The sequence below is a fragment of the Myotis daubentonii genome, chromosome 3 (genome assembly GCF_963259705.1).
Source record: "Myotis daubentonii chromosome 3, mMyoDau2.1, whole genome shotgun sequence".
NCBI classification, from domain to species: domain Eukaryota; kingdom Metazoa; phylum Chordata; class Mammalia; order Chiroptera; family Vespertilionidae; genus Myotis; species Myotis daubentonii.
The window spans coordinates 33,195,348-33,213,107 of record NC_081842.1 but is presented as its reverse complement, the minus strand read 5'-3'; the positions used below and the strand labels follow the sequence as shown (position 1 = coordinate 33,213,107).

Sequence of the window (17,760 nt, the reverse complement as noted above, 5' to 3'; positions counted from 1 at the left end):
CAGAATCGAACCTGGGACCCTTCAGTCCACAGGCCGATGCTCTATCCACTGAACCAAACCAGCTAGGGCTAGGGGATACAACTTTTAAGAGGCAACTTTAGGTTCAAGAGTAGAGGAGAAATAAGGCAGCTAAGAAACACAGGCACTGCTTAGGGTCTGGGGGGATAGAGCTGACCCAGTTGCGCTCAGAGTTGGAATCTATATTTTTCTAACCTCTCCCACACAGGTTTTTTTTTTAAAAGTGCTTAAGATTAGAAAGCCTTCTTTGGTATTAAAGTTCTCCCCCCTTTTAAAGAGAAAGAGGAAAAATGGGATCCTCTGACTAGATTACCAGAGACTGTTAGACCTTTACAAGTTAGCAAAAAGAAGTCTGGTCATTTGCTTTCATCTTAAAAGCACACCGAAGTCTGCTTCACTGAGAAAGCAGGCCTTGGACAATGGGCAGAGGAGCAGAGAACTTCGGAAAAGAGTGTTTTGCAGGATTAGACCTGCCAGAGTGCAGTGCAGCACTGGGGTTCCTTCACAGCACCAGGGTAGTAGAGTAGGGGGAGAGAGATAGAACAGAGATAGAGATGGAGATGGAGATAGAGAAAGGGAGGGAGGGAAAGAGAGAGAGAGATGGGAAGGAGGGAGGAAGAGAGAGATGAGAGAGGGAATGAGAAGAGTAATATGGGAGGGAAGGGAGGAAGGAGATGGGGGGGGGGGAGAGAGAGAGAGAGAGAGAGAGAGAGAGAGAGAGAGAGAGAGAGACAGACAGACACACTAAGTGGGAGAGGCTCCTGGGCCTGGCTCCTCCCCAGGAAAGAACTGGAGCTCTGCACACTGCAGTGTCCTGCCCCTAGCAAAAGGCATCTTGGTCATTAGAGCTGATCTGAAGCCCAGCTTGGCTGTTTGTCATGTGTGATCTGATGTTAGTTGCTTAATATCAATGTTTAATTTCTTGTTCCAAGAATGGATGTGTGTGACAAGTAACTGGGAGAATATATGTAAATCAACTACTAAACTACCTGGTCTTATAGGAAGCACTCAGTAAACAGCAGCTGTTGCTTTATTATTGTTAACAAAACATCATCTGGGGCTCAGTAAGTATTAGTTAAATTAATACAGAAACTCTTCTCCCTCTTCTTTCCTTCCTTCCTCCTGCTGAGTCATATAATCTCTGAGTCCCCAGACCCAGATTTCAGGTGAGTGCTGTATGCTCTACTGCACTGCAATTTTAGGCTTTTGTGGACAGGGACACATTTAATGTTCTAAATAACGGATACGGCTCAAGTTTTAGAGAACTGCATTTATAACAGCTCATAAGCTTGTAGAGAAATTGTTTCTTAATAGTTTCTTCTCTGCCCCACCAGAGCCGCTAAACCCTTGCAGGTGAGAACACCAACTTTGGTTTGGTTCCACCCTGTCTCCCGTGGCTGAGCCCTCTCAGTGTCTGTGGATTCGAGGATAGGTGGGCAGTCAGAGCATGGTCCCCTGTCCTTGTGCCCACAGCCAAAGATTGAGATCAGGAAATCTGTTTTAAGAACACTTGAATAAAAACTGAAATAAATTCAGAACTTTCAAGTTTGCACATGGCTGAAAGGAATGGGAGGAGGTTTCTGATTCACAATTAAATAAACAGAGAAAGAACATTTGCAACACTTTCTTCCTCATGAGAAAACTCTTCCCTCAAGCTGCCAGTCTCCCCGAAACCTGTACTGCATCTAGGTTTGCAGCAGAGCACATATCAGTGATCCCCAACTTTAGGTGAGACCCCGGGTCCCTCTGGTATTCTTAGGAAAGTTTCTTATATTTAAAAAAAAAAAGAATTTTAATTTTTTCCTTAAAGATATATTTACATATGCATATTTGTAAATATAGAACACATTTAAAAATGGATGTGTATACTCCAAGAAGTTAAATAACAATGACCAATTGGGTGTTCAAACTCTGAAAAGGTGGGGAATCACTGACCTGGATTATCCCTGGAAGCCAGAAAGGAAAATAAAATAGTTCAGATTCTGAGCCAGTTTAAACTTTGCCTTTGTCCAAATAACACACTTAGTGTCGGCTGCTGGCAATGAGAATGCAGCTGCCCATGGGAGAGGGGTCTAGAGAAGGCCAGGCTCTGTTGCTGACCACTGCTCTCAGCTGCTTTTACCCGCTTCCTAGATAAATCTGACCCTCTGGTATAGGAACAAGAAGACAAAATATTTCTTCACCAATAACAAATATCACTAACCATCTCATTTCTTTCATGTTAATGTTCTCTCAAAATACCATAAATCTGTATTATCTCTTCTTCTACAAATTTTACATTTAAACTATATTTTAAAATATTCATATATAGAAATAATTACTATAGAGATTAGTAACAACCTATCTGCTTGCAAACACACAAGTATGACTGACTAATAAGCTCATTAAATTCGTGAAGGGCCTCTCTTTGGCAAGAATCATTTGTAGCCAGTAAATGGTATTTCATGAGAACTATTACATGATTTGGACTTCTAAAAATAATTAGCAATCCTGACTGATAAGATCTAGTAAGTAAAAATTAGTGAAATCTTAATGTCATTTAGAATTCTAATCATCCTAGGCAGTTTTAAATATTAAACATTTCAGAATCGCCACTAAAAGAAGCAACAGAACCTATGTTATCTATAAATCTTCACAAAAACATTAGACTGAAATCCTCAAATGTTTGTTGAGATGAATTAGAAAGTGATGAAAACCATTTGAAAGTGATGAATTTTAGTTATTTTAAGTATTTATATCACTTATAATGTATTGCTTGCGATCCTAAGAAATTTCCCAGATTCCCTTGCAAACAGAGCTAAGGCTTGGTTTTGCAGTCTCTCTCTCACACCCTTTCAGAGAGTTGGCAACTTCTGATATCATAGTAATTTATTTCAGATAGTTACTATGGAGATAACCAAACACCATCACCAAACTGGAACAGTGCTAAATAAATGTCTCAAACGGCTACAGACTTCAGCCTGTTCCCGACACTGAGCCACCCACCTTCCACTGCAAGGTCAGTGAGCTTTTGGTCCTGTGCGCCAGCTTCGGGGGGAAGGGGCACTCGGGTGCACAGCTGTGGGTGGTGAAGCTCACTGGCTCAGAGCAGGATCCCTTCACGGAATTGTACATGGCATATACCCTGGAAACAAAGCAGACAAGTACAGTCAGTGGCCCTGGCCCGACACAGAAGACCAGGGCTGTTATCTAAGCTTTCCACAGAGAAACAGAATTTATGTAGTGCATTCCATGGCTCTTGTTCTTCGCTGGTGGCCTTGTCCTGCCCTAACTAGGGTCAGCATTCCCAGGGGATAATCACTCCAGCAGGGAAACATGCCTCTCCTTCTGCTAGCGGTTCTCAACCTGTGGGTCGCGACCCCTTTGGCGGTCGAACGACCCTTTCACAGGGGTCGCCTAAGACCATCCTGCATATCAGATATTTACATTATGATTCATAGCAGTAGCAACATTACAGTTATGAAGTAGCAACGAAAATAATTTTATGGTTGGGTCACAACATGAGGAACTGTATTTAAAGGGCCAGAAGGTTGAGAACCACTGTGCTAATGGTAAGAACCATTGAGCTCCATTTAAAATAGGCAAGGTCTACTGACTGAAAAAATCTATGCTAAATAAGAAAATATCCTTATTTCCCAGAAAGGTCTCCAAATATACATTCTAAAAATGAACAAGTCACTCTCCAGTTGACTTTGTCTGCTAAAAGTAAAGAGTTGGTGAAAAGAGACAAGAAGCAGTGATGAGAGTCTAAAGTTTGGCGAGGCAGCAAAAAAGTACAAACAACAGGGACATCTTTGAATAACATTGCAAATATTTAGGTAGAAATATGTATGTTTCACACACAGAAACCAGTTCCTACTGCTGATTGCATCTCTAATTCTAAAAAAACAAAAACAATGTTCAGGTGCAGTTTACCAACGTGAAGAGTTCACTCCTTCACCTGGTACCAGCATTAAACACGTACACTCTGCACATTAAAGTGCCTGGCTCAACACTGAACACATGTGCCGGTATCTCCAGAAAAAACTCATACTGTGCTGTTACAAAACCACTCTCCTTTCAAAGAGCAAAAAATACATTATGTTGATTTTTACCATTTTCCTTTCTACTGTTCCCTTTTTAAAAAATCCTCGCCTGAGGATATGTTTTTATTGATTTTTAGAATGAGAGGAATGGGGAGAGAAACATCAATGTGAGAGAAACATCAATTGGTTGTCCTTTGTACGTGCCCCAACTGGAGATCGAACCAGAAACCTAGGTATGTGTCCTGACCATAATTGAACCTGGGTCCCTTCAGTCTGAGGGCCAATGCGCTATCCACTGAACCAAACCTGCTAGGGCAAGCCCTTAATTCTTTTAACAACCTTTTGTGAGTTCCCACTAAAGACAAGAAAACTCAGACTAGAAAGATGAAGTAAATTTCCCAATGCTACACAGCTAGAAAGTTAGATCGGCTGTACTCAATTGTGGAAGTCTGACGGGTACACTGCATTGCCTGCTGTGCTCCCTCATTCTGCAATCAATGTTTCTCTAATCCCCCCAACCCACTTCCCCTCATTCTACAACATGAACAACAGCTAGAGAACATTATGGAAAAACAGGTCTTAATTAGGTGTGTGATTTGCAAAGTCCTTTCTCCACAAAGTCCATCACAAAAGATTTATAGAGGCCATCCACACAAGTCAAAAGTACTAAAAGACATACTAGTACAGGGTGGGACAAAAGTAGGTTTACAGTTGTGAGTATTCAAGACACAGAGTTTATACTTGTATTATTATTTATTTATTATTGTATTATTTTCCGTACGAACAACTGTAAACCTCCTTTTGCAACATCCTGTAGTAATAAAATCCTAAAAGGTAAAATACATATTCACTAGATATTTGACTGACTTGCCTTATGGAGGACAGACACCATGACATTGATCCAAACAAAGAGTGCTTATCATTAGGATGCTGCCGGGAGCCAGTCCATGCTTGCTGTTTCAAGGGACCTGGCATATATGGCATACGGTTCTTAATATGTTTGCTCACCTTCTTGGCACTGTGTTTTAACCAAGGTCTCCTCTCTGAGAAAGGTTGAATCCCCAGGTAGGGATTTTCCCCTGAAGTTAGAGAGGGAATAAAACCCCTCAACTAAGTGCCAGGCGGGTAATTAATCACTTTAACTACGAACAATCATGCTTAAGCTACATAATCTTTACTCCCTGGAATGGAGATAAGAAACGCCCTAACCTTTGTAATAGAGATTGATAGGATTGAATCAACTGGTATAAATACAGATGTAACAAGACAACAAGAGACAGAATTCAGAAGACAGAACCTACACGGAGCCTGGAGACAGAAGAACTTCGCTGGAGAGAACATGGCAATAGATCCTGGACTGAACCTGACTATAGAACAAGGCAAGAGAACCTGACTAGAACCTGGTGACTGAACCTGGCTGGAGATCTGAAGCAGAACCTCTCTGGAGATCCAGACCAGAACTTGGCTGGAGATCCTGGCTGGAGATCCTGGCTAGGCTGCTGATCAATTGAACACTGACTCCGTGTCCTTCCTTCTTCGCCGACTCCATCCACACCTTTGGGGACCCCTGGACCCGCTGGGGTTGGACCCCAGCAGGATGCTCTCCACCTGACATGATAAAAGAAATGCTCTTTTTTTTGCCCTTGCTGTGAGTAGACACAGGATAATGTAAAACTGAATGGTAGGTTTGGCAAGACCATTTCTATGTACCAGGTCAGCCTAACTGGGAGTTACTTACAATGAATCATAGAATGATCCAGACAAGGGGAGGGTTCCATCCTGAACTTTATTAGATTAGAATGGCTTATAGGTTGCAGCTCATCCAAGATATGGGGGCGGGCAATGCAAAATAGTGTTTTTAAATATTAGAGCCACCTATGAATTAAAGGATAGAGGCAGTGATCATCACAAAGCAGAAAAGCAGACACATGCATTCCTAATGAAAGGCCACTGTCCACGATATTCTTGCCAGAAAAGTCCAGCCTGTATCTGATGAAGCCTCTTCTCCACTAATAGGAACACAGAGATCACGCTCAGCAGCACTGCCCGGATGCAGCCAGCCTGCTTCATGCTGCAGAAAATTCTGCAGGACCAAAAACATTACCCCAACAAATAAACTGCAAAAGGAGAGAAATAAAAGAGAGATGGAGGGAAAACCCTTAGATTAAAAGAAATTTGCAAGAAATCAGCCAAAGAGAAGATTTACTCCATGTTTAATTCCAATTACAAAAACTGAAAAAAACAAAACCCTCAATTTTAGGATAGCTGAAGAAATGAGAACAGTCTCTGGATTTTAAAGACATTAAGAAATTTATCATTTTTGTTTGTTTTGAATGGGAGTGTGAAAAAAGTAATGTGGTTTACAGGTGAAATAACATGATGTCTAGACTTTATTTCAAACTAGCTGCATGGGCTAGGAGGAGGAAATGAGGACACCAAGAAAACTGAAAAGTTGGGTGATGGGTATATGACAGTTTATTAAAACTACTGTCATTTTTTACTATTTCTGAAATTTTCTGAAATAAAAAATTAAACATTGAGCCAACACTGAAAAAAAATCTCGAAGACCTCTCATTTTAGAAAAGGAACCTCTGGCTCCTCTTCAAAACTAGCAACACTGAGCTGCACTCCTGCAAGGCAGTAATTCGATAAAGCTGAGAGCCCCTCCCCCTTAAGATGGGCAGATGCTATCCAGCTCAGAGAACTCACATGCCTCTTACCAGCCCACTTGACTCACTTAGGTTCCCAGGAGGTATCTCAGTTTGCAATCACTAGGCACTTGGGAATGATACAATTGCAGGACAGCTCCTAAATGTTCACAATGAAAGGTTGGCACCAAAGATCCATCCAGATAAGAGAGCAGAGGGAAAGGAGGCAGGGAAAGAGCCTGCAAAGTACTAACTGACTGCAATTAGTTATCTGGGGAGATCTGAACTCAGTCAAGTTTGTTCTTTATTTTTAATGAGATTCTTGGAGTCAGAAATCCATACTTATTAGGCCAGGGAAACGTGAGTGATGGGAGCTCCTGGCAGCCGGGTTGGGAGGATGACAATCTAGATAAAAGAATCTGATGGCAGAAGTAAAAATTTGAGGTAGTGGGCCCTAGCCAATTTGGCTCAGTGGATAGAGTGTCAGGCCTCCGACTGAAGCGTCTCAGGTTCTATTCTGGGCAAGGGCACATACCTAAGGTTGCAGGTTCTCTCTCCCTGGTCAGGGTGCATGTAGGAGGCAACCAATCGATGTGTCTCTCTCACATCGATGCTTCTCTCTGTCAGTCCCTCTCCCTTTCACTCTCTCTAAAAATCAATGGAAAAATATCCTCGGGTGAAGATTAACAACAACAAAAATTTTGAGGTAATTGAAGATGGACAGACCCATGGGCCACATGGAGTTATTTTCCTTGTCTTTAAACTCTAAGTATGTTATAGTTTATTTAATTTGGGAGTCAATGTTTGTCCACAAAGGAAACAGGATCCATTTTATATGGCAATATAAATATACAGTACCTAAAATCTGACATAATATTTAAGTACCATGATTACATCTGTCTTTTAAAACCGTCCAATAAATAGATAGCAACTACTCATTTTTACCAATAACTTCTACATAAAAGGGAACTCTCTGGAAATTATGCTATTATTTCCAAGAATGTTGCAATCATGTTTTCACATGATGGTGATGTGTTTTCTCTAAGTAGCATCATGTGATAGGAAGGTTTGTGAAGCACAATTAGTTTCCTAGGCTAAATAAGTCAGCAAACAGTTCCTTTTGCATTTATCCTAGCACAGAAAAAAATACCTTTTTCTAACAATATAATTAGCTGTGTGTTTGGTTTTCACATTTGTTTCAGTTTAAATGCTGGTAAATATTTATGAAACAGGTGCTCCAAGAATTTCAGAAATTTGCTTCCAGCTTCTTCCAGAACATCTGTAACATACTAGGAGCCACAGTTGCTGGTCAATAACATGTATTTCATAACTCTGCACTGAGCTGGTCAACCATATTTTTGGAAATGTTTCATCACATAATTTTTCTGGGAAATGTTATGACATGATATCATCTCTGGGCAACTGCTTTGCCAAGTTGTTTATGCCAATGACTGGAAAACTGCTTCAACTTTCATCATAAAATTGCTATCCATTCCATCACTCAAATTCCTGATTATCCTATCATTGATAAAAATATAAATTATTGACTCCCACAATTAAATGATTATTTCAATGCCAGTATTGACTATAAAACTACCAATTAAAAGAGAAATATGCCTTTCCTTGTACATGTATAAATATTTATTTGCATAAGTGAACATATAAATGTTTATGTATAGAAACGTACATACTTCTGTATAAGTATTATAAAAATAATATTTATTTATGTATATATAGATGTATATACACATTGGATTTTTCTCATTCCTCCTTCTCCACACACACACACACACACACACACACACACACACACTCTTGTGTACTCTTGTATTGGTGGTTTTATACAATACATGATACAATGCCCTATATGAAAGCACTGAATAAATAGACTTTGACAATTACAAATTGATTCCATTTCAACATTCAACAATATTAAACCAAAAAGAGCAATCTGTATAAGAACTGGGTAACAAATACAAAAGTAATGACTTTAATAAAAATCTAACCCAAGATCCAATATCTAAAATTTTGAAAATCAACACAAGAGAGGAGTGTTAATTTGCTCAATCACCAAGGGGAAAAAAGAATAACGGTTGTATAGGTATGTAAGCAATGACACATAAAAATGTATAGCAAAAAGTGAGAAAGAAAAATATCTTTAAAACCTGAAATGTCTCAGGATATAATTTTCCATGTGGAATTTGGCCTAAATGGCATGGCAAGTGCCAATCTAAATAGCCATAGCCACATGACTTGCAGCATTGTCTCAAGGATGCCACTGGTCTCTTAAAAAATGATTTACAGTAACAGTGAGATGGCAAAAAGTGAAGAGCTGTTCTTGCCTAGAAACGCACCAGGCAGTTCAGTGACAGGAGGCCACGACTGAGAGACTGCTGCTTCACAAGTTCACATAAATGATTGGTAAACTCAGACAATACTAACATGAGAGAGGAAAAACTGAAAAGGAGGAAAAGCAATATATAAAGATATTGAGGAATCAGTGTGAAGAGGATGAAATCAGAATAGCCAAACTGAAAGTAACAAGGATAGTGGCTCCAGGCCTGGCGGGCATGGCTCACTGGTTGAGTGTTAACCTATGAACTAGGAGGTCATGATTAGATTCCAGGTCAGGGCACATGCCTGGGTTGCGGGCTAGATCCCCAGTAGGGAGTGTGCAGGAGGCAGCCGCTCAATGATTCTCTCTCATCACTGATGTTTCTCTCTCTCCCTCTCTGAAATCAATAAAAATATACAGTGGGGCCTCGACTTACAGTGTCCCGACTAACGAGTTTTTTGAGATACCAGCTGTCTCTTGGCAGATTTTTTGCATTGAGTTGATAATTTGAGTTAACGAGCTCCTTAACGAGCTCGGTCTCGGAACGAATTAAACTCGTAAGTCAAGGCCCCACTGTATATTTTTTTAAAAAAAGAAAGAATAGAAGCCCTAGGTGAGACTTCAGTAGATGATTTGAGAAAGAAACCTTTCACTCTACAGAAGACTGACTTGAATAAAGACTTCTGCATGCCTTAATCAAAACATGCAATATTAAAAACTGGAAGGGAAATGTAGGAGGTTTGGCACTGCTAAAATAAATATGTCCATTTTCATCATTGGCTTCACAGATGTCCACCAGGGCAACACTTCTTAAATTGGTAATGTATATTGCCCATCCAATGTGGCTCAGTAGTTGAGCATTGACACATGAACCAGAAGGTCAGTTTGACTCCCAGTCAGGGCATATGCCCAGGTTGCAGGTTTGATCCCCAGTAAGGGGCATGCAGAAGGCAGGCGATCAATGATTCTTATCATTGATATTTCTGTCCTTCTCTCCCTTTCCCTTCCTCTCGCTGAAATTAATAATAAACATATTTTTAATATAAATAAATAAATTGGTAATGTATAAACAAATAAAGATGGCAATGAATATAACTGGTCATTTTGCAGCTGTACAGTAACAGAATTCTTTTGTAGCTTGTTATGGATATTTAGTGAGGAATTTATTTCCACAAAGACTTTTGAAGCCTTATAGATGACTATTACATTTAAAAACTACATTTGAAGCTACTGTCTTGATCAAAGTTTACATTTCTGGAATTAAAAAAAGATTTTGCTTCTTTTTGCCAGTGCCATGTATGGTATATCTTTACCCCAATAAAATAGTAATATGTGCTCAAATGATACATAGGTTCAAAGAACCTGCATCATGAAGTCCCTTTTCTTTTCAGTGTGGGAAACCTGCAACAACCTTGGAAAAACACAACAAAAACCACATTTATACACCTTATAGGTTTATGCTAGATTTGCATATATTTCACTTGCTCTCATACCATCTTTCTGAGGCTGGTATCATTATTATCTTCATTTTATGAATGAGAACAAGGCCACAGATGTGTAAATGGGTTGCTAAGCACACAGCTTTACTAAGTGACCAAGCCATTAACTCCGAATTCCAAGCTCTTTCCATTCTACATCATGCTGCCTTGCCAAAGCAATTCAAGGCAGAGGAAGCTAAATCTAAGTATGAGTTGGAAGTGTTAAGACTCTTCTCTAGCTTGAAAAATGAAAGACTGTTTAAGGAAGGAGAATGCATGAGCTAGATGGACTATAGACTATGTAAGGCAAGAACAAGTCTGGGCTGTAGACATTTTTCTTAGGAGATAATTTTTTTAAATATGAAAAGAGATCACAAAGTTTCTCTCTGGCAGACAGATAGCTAGAACAAATAATAGTGGGTGGTGCCTCAGACTGCATGTGTGGTAGCAGGTGTGTGTCATATATGTCACAGTGTGGGGGGTCCAGATGTGACAGGAGAGAATCTGGGTCCAAGGCCTCTAGATGGTAACCACTTCATGCTTCTATTCTGTTTGGTAAATCCATTAAGTATTCCTTTTATCTGCCCAGAGGTTTAAGGTATTCAAAAGACATGGCAGTAAAAACAAAAAATAAAAAATAATTGATGAGCAATTGTTCAAGATTTAGCCTTAGTAAAAGTGGTTAAAAAGAAATGAAGGGGAACAACAGACAGGATGGTAAATACAGAACCAACTCTTTATGACATTTAAATTTGTTTAAAAAGATACTATCAGCTCATGAATGAGCAGGAAATTAATAAAGTAAACCTTTAGTAAAGCAATAACAATAAACTGTTAAAAGATGGAGAAAAAAGGAAACATATGTTAACAATGACTAATGAAGAACATTTACATGGCTCCCTATACGGTGTTTCATTTTCTGGTTCACTGTTAAATCGACCATTTGACAGGATGATTAAACTATTTCTATTATCATCCCAGCTTCACAAATTACACAGATCTTTTTGTTTGTACAGACTATGTGAAAAGTTCAATGTGTTTGGGCTAAAGCTAATTGACTCAAAACCCAAAAAGTTTTGATTTAAACAGGAAGAGATGGTTGCAGAAGAGTTCATCTAAACACTACAACAGCTAAGCAGATGTACACTTTATGAATGAATATAAAACACCTTGCTCTTTTATGTATTAATTTAAACTTAGTTTTAAACACTTGTGCAGCTAATATGATATTATAACCTGAGCTCAGCCCTACTATTGTACCTTTCTGAGAAAACTGTGACAGGGATTCTGTGGTTGACCAAAGTTAAAACAGTCAATTCATGACAAAACTCAAGCCGCCTGATAATTAATATATGTTCTTCTTGTTAAGCTACCCTGCCTTCACCCCACCACAAAGAAACATGTGGTATGAATTAACCTTTGGAAAGTATAATAAAGGATGTGTGCTTAATGCTTGCAATTTTGTTACACAATCATTATATACACGTATGTAACTGAAGAAAAGAGAGAAAATGTTGTGCATCCTATTAGATAAAATTACAATTTCTGGAGATAATTTTTTTAAATATGAAAAGAGATCATGAATTTTCTCTCTCTGGCAGGCAGAGAGCTAGACCAAATAGTAATTATTTAATTAACTTAAGCAAAATAAAATTGTGAATTGAAATTAAAAAAATTTTTAATGTTATGGATCCCATTCAGAAATCTGCTTATTTGCAGATGGATGTATGGATGTATCTTTAAATAATCAGATGAGCTCTGTAAAAATCCTGATTATATTTCCACTTCACAGGTCTATGGTTGGCTGGGTTTCTTCCTAGGATTAGTTAGCCCTCCTTCTAGAGTAGTCACAGTAGAGATTCCAGCAGGTTCACTGTTTTTGCTGAATCGGGTTAATTCTTACTTGTATTATTTCAAAAAACAAAGGTCTAAAGGTGTTCTTGAAATCTGGTAAGGTATTTGGTCATATGGGTTAAACATATGGTTTATATTTATGGTCTATAATGGTAAAATATTCATTTGTTTGCTAGAAAGAAAATATTATATATTAAACCAACAGTCCAATGGATTTTAGAAGACTATATCAAATAAAAATTACCTTTAATTTGAAAACTGTGTTCAATGTACCATCTACTTTTTTGTTGCCAAAAGCACTTCTGTGTACTCCCAACCATGATGCTCGATGCTCAAGGGCAGAACAGAAGGGCACTCAAGAATGAATGGATGACACTGAGCCAAGGTGTTGCAACTTAGAGTTAGGCGAGGTCCATCAACCACAAACTTTTAAAGGGGCACATGATTGATTTAGCAATCTGAGTTCTCCAACACTGTTCAGTTCTCAGATCCTAACTCACCTCACATGATAATCAGTTGCTGGTCTAAGATCTTTCAGGTTACATTCTAATTCTTCTCCACTGTAAAGAAAAATCATTCATTAGTCAAGGATATTAGTTTCAAAAGTAAAACAGGTTTTGGATTTGGGTCTCACTGTCATGTACAGACAATGATTCAAGAACTATTATGTCTGATTCTACCACAAACCAGAAATAAATTTTCCCATTTGACATTATTATCTTTCTTAACTAGAAAATTAGATTCCTTTAAATTATGCCATGCAAAATATGGAAAATGGCTAGTTAAACTTACTATTAAAGTTCCACTTCTTATCACTTCTTCAAAGTAAATATATAAAAATAAGTAAATAAATAAGCAAGCAGGCACATTAAGATGACAAGATGAATGTAAATGTGAATAACGGCGCCAGCTGTCAACTGAAGGCAGGTCCCAGACTCACCTTGGCAGGAACCCCAAGTACCTCAGCTTCTCTACTATCCTGATGGAATCTCAATCTGCTTCCCTTACATATAAATGCCAATAAATAGCTGTTATATAAATATAAAACCATTAACACAGTGTCCCCAAAATGTATGCGCACTTTGAATGATTATAAAGTCAGTGTTTACTAACATACAGTTCATTTTCAATTTTTAAATGAATTTTTTTTTTGGTCAATGCCTGTTTTCAAACTGATGGCCATTATGGTCCAGGCACTGATGATAACTTGAAGCAATAGAAATCACAAGCATCAAGAATCATTTCATTTGGTATTTGTGAGCCCTCAATTCATCAACTGTTGCCAGTTTGTACCATAAACTTTATCTTTTATGTATCCCCATAAAAAAGGCTAGTGGATAAATTTTCTTTGTTCAAAGCTTAGTCTGGCTTCACGCATTATTTCAAATCAGTTAAACCTGAAACGGAGTGAAAATTGAGTTATCAGCTGTTGAAGTGTGTGTCCTCTCAAAAATGTATACACACTTTGAATAAGTATAAAGGCAGTATTTGTAATTCAACTGCATTTTCAAACTTCCAGTAGTATTTTTAGAATGAATTTCCTTTGTTCAAAGTTCAGTCTGGCTGAAACGAAAGAAAAATCAATTGAGCTATTAGCAGCTAGTGTATATAGGCATTTTGGGGACACCCTGTATTATCAGAAGTTGCAATGGACACTCAACTTAATCATGAGGCAACAACATAAAATAAGGGATATTTCATTAACATTTTTAAAGGTGAGGGGGATGTGGAAGGGCATGACTGTATTCTTGAAGAAAATCTGCCATAAAACCAAGAAATACCGTGGAAGTGTTCCAAATTAAAGAAGGCCAGAGAGACACGACAACTAAACGCAGTATCAGACCCTAGACAGGCTCCTATCCTCCAGGGGAAGGACATGCAGTTACACACGTTACTTAGATCAACTGACAAAACTAGAAATGGATGACCAACGGATTAAAGTTTTGCACCAGGGTAAATTTATGAAGTTGATAACTGCACTGTGGCTACTTAATAGCAGGTGAATCTGGGTAAAGGGTGCACACATATTTCTTGATCTCTTTATTTTTGCTAAGTTTTATAAGTTTAAAATTATTTCAAATAAAAATCATTTTTAACACTATAAACTGGAGGCCACACTTTGCCTGAAGCACTATTGTTTGAACTGCACAGTATTTTTAAATATTTTTTTTTAATTTGCTGAATTAGTGCAACATCAGGAAAGTTTACATAACAATTCAGATTTTTAGCATTTCTTGAAAAATAAAACAACAACAAACCAACAACAACAAAACACCAAAAGAATCAGCAAATCTAGGCCTGCAGTCCCTTCTGGCAACAACCTATTTTAGATGGAGATAGGAACTCTCCTGTTCACCTCATTCCCAACTTCTGCTTTTCTCACTTATGTTACCTGGTTAGCCTTTCTGGGCACTTGAGACTAGCTCCTGCCAGCAACGGTTATCTGGCAGTGATAGAATCTATCTACTTGGTTCTTGGTGGGGCTGGGGGAAATGGTGCTCTGTATTTCTTTAAGGTCTCTACCGATTCTGACTTTCCAAAACAGAACCAAATGGTTGTGAGCCAGAGGAAGGAGGTAGGATTTAATTTTCAGTACTGCAGGGGTATCACTCTGTTTTCTCCACAGGGCAATGTTACTGTCTGACATATTTCTGCAGTATGGAGGCTGTAGGAGAGCAAGAGTGGATGTTGGGAGGCCCTGAGGACATTCCTGTAGGCATCCCAGGAAGAGACAACAGAAGGACTCTGGGCAGCCAGAGGAGTGAGTGGCTATAGGCCTTTCTTCCCTATTTCCTCCCCTTTTCTTGGTCCCGAAGAAGACATGCCTCTGGAGCGGGTTAAGAATGAGCAACAGGCCGGACAGACACAAAGTCTGCACACGGATGCAGCAATGCAACAAGAGAGACCCCAGCAAGTGGGGTTTGTGTGGCCATGTTACCCTGGCCTCCAGTCGTTCCAGGGCCACGCACAGGGGGCGCTCGCACAAGTAGTTAGAACAAAATGGACTCTGATTTCCTGCTCTACAAATGAACCAGTCCCCACAATTATAAAGAAGAAAACACTTGACCCTAAAAAACGTTTTTATCGCATTGAGAACATTGCTATAACCATCTGAATGGTTAACACCTGGGAGTCCATAAAGCAGAAAGAGATAATCCCTTATTCTCTGTGCTAAATGTTTAAGAAAGCCTTGGCATGAAATGCTTTACAGTAATTTTTGCTACAGGCTGGAAAACTATTGAGGAGGATAAGAATTATGGTGAAATTCTTATTTCATATAACCACGAAACCGTATTGTAGAATTTAAAATTAAAGACTACTGAAAGGTCTGAGTGCATAACGTATGTAAAAACTAAATGTCATGCTCATGCTTTTCTAACAGACATTAATGGGAAATTTTCATTAATTCTATTCTGACAAGCTAACAAAATGAAATGATATATGTCACCAACACCAAATAGCACTAGAATAGTAATTTCTGATTCATTACTGTAGACAAATTTAACTCTTGACATTAATTATCACTAGTTCTTAAAATGAACAATTTAAAGGAAAGTTTGAAAAGCCTTTAAATTTTCCTTTGTTTTCTATTTTCCTTAATGACCCCAGTTTCACTATTTAGCAGCAGAGAAACATGAAAATGTACACTACCTGTAAATTATCTTGTATTTCCCATCTCGTCCTTTGTCTGATAAGGCAACCTCATAACTGTAGGGGAAGGAGAGGGCACTGTGGGGTCCGCATGAAAGTCCAACAGGGGGAGCCCAGGACAACACAACCGCTCTTGCCTGAATATTAGAAACCTGAGAAGAAAAACATGGACAAAAGTATTCAAATCCATTTCACATAAACCAAACACTTCTCCCAATAACATTTTTGTGATTATTAGTAGTGGCATCAAACTTGCTCAGATTTAATTGAAGGTAAACCATTTTGTTTTAATGACAGCAAACAAAAGCTTCCTATATGGCGCTCTCTTGTCAAAGGTCTAATGTCCAAAATATAGCTCCTGTAACATCCTTCCTCATAATGCAAACTTTCATCCAAGTCCTATGTAATTCATACCCAGTCCTCCAAAAAGTAAAAAGCTTGGTCATTTTTTAAAGGAAAAAAGCTGAATGTAAGATGTCAATGATCAGGGTGCCCATCTCATTATGTGGAAGGAGTCACCAAGCCTTGCTTGGTGTAGAGTTATCCTGCAAAGCTAATACAGTAAGTCCTCACTTAACACTGTCAACTGGCTCTGCAGCTTTAAGTGAAATGATGTATAATGAAACCAAACTTACTACAGGCTAATTGATATAAACAAGAATTAAGTTTCCATGTCATCTCAGCAACATTACATAGGAACGATGTGAGGCTATTTGAGGACCTGCTGTACCTTACAAATCATGCTCCTTTTAAGTGCTGCAGGCTCCCCAGATGACCCAGTGATAGGGGTAGAACCAAGGCCCAGGATGATGGGGTAGAAACCTGTGTGGAGGTGAAGAGTTCATCTCTCCAAGTTCTGCTTTTATCCTTCTGCTTTAACCTCTGCTTAAAACTGCATTTGAACATAACAGTCTGAGACTCTAAACACCTCAACTTCCTCTCTTCACTTAGGACTTCTCTGCGGCATGTTCTATACCATGTGCCAGTGTCTTCAGCAGGACTGAGCCCCAGCTGCCCACTGCTGCAACCCGCTCACTTACAGACCCTGAGCTGGCTTCCTTCCCTTCCACCTCAAGTCCTCGCTCTGATCGTGCTTCCTAAGGCACCTCCCTACACACACTTCTTGCTCTTGAACCTTTGTTTCAGAGAATGTTTCCGGAGAAACCCAACCTAATACATTGTCTAATTCTATAAAATAACTCTATGAACAGAACTTTAATGTTTTTTAGAAAGGATATTTTGTTGCTCTCTGGACAGCATATTAAAAACCAACTATGAGTTCATACAGCTGCTAACGCTTCATGTTCATATTTTACAGCTGTAGAGTATTAGGCTGTGGATGGATGAAAACTATACAGTCTCCCTCTTTTTATCTTCCATTTCTGTCACTATCTGATCTATACAGAGTATTAAAATGTAACAAAATTATTTAAAAGCATGAATAGTAAATATGGAAATAAACACTAAGTCTCTATTTTCATCTGTCACTCCTTCCATTTTTAGCAGAGATTTTTCCATATTATTTCTGGTCTGTACAGATAAAGCATCATAATATATTTAACCAATTGTTTAATTAAACCTCTACGCACCCTTCAAGAGCCCAGCCAGGCCTCACTATCCCCAAGCAGCCTTTCCTAAAGTATTTAGCCCATCATCGTTCCTCTTTTCTACAGAACCTTGTGAATATCTCTACTATTGCTGATCATGTTGATAGCATTTGTCTCCCTTCCCCACTGGACTGGGGGACATCC

The 17,760-nt window shown here is 38.8% G+C and overlaps 1 protein-coding gene across 8 annotated transcripts in view; it reads right to left on the bottom strand.

The window, feature by feature from the left end:
• FNDC3B (fibronectin type III domain containing 3B) overlaps positions 1-17,760 on the bottom strand; it is a 340,205-nt gene that overhangs the window by 77,485 nt on the left and 244,960 nt on the right. For all 8 annotated transcript variants that reach the window (XM_059687039.1, XM_059687047.1, XM_059687040.1 and 5 more), the window contains 3 exons: positions 16,010-16,161; positions 12,859-12,918; positions 3,004-3,142 (listed from right to left, as the gene is read on the bottom strand). In XM_059687039.1, coding sequence (XP_059543022.1) covers positions 3,004-3,142; positions 12,859-12,918; positions 16,010-16,161 — 351 coding nt within the window. The remainder of the gene's footprint in view (positions 1-3,003; positions 3,143-12,858; positions 12,919-16,009; positions 16,162-17,760) is intronic.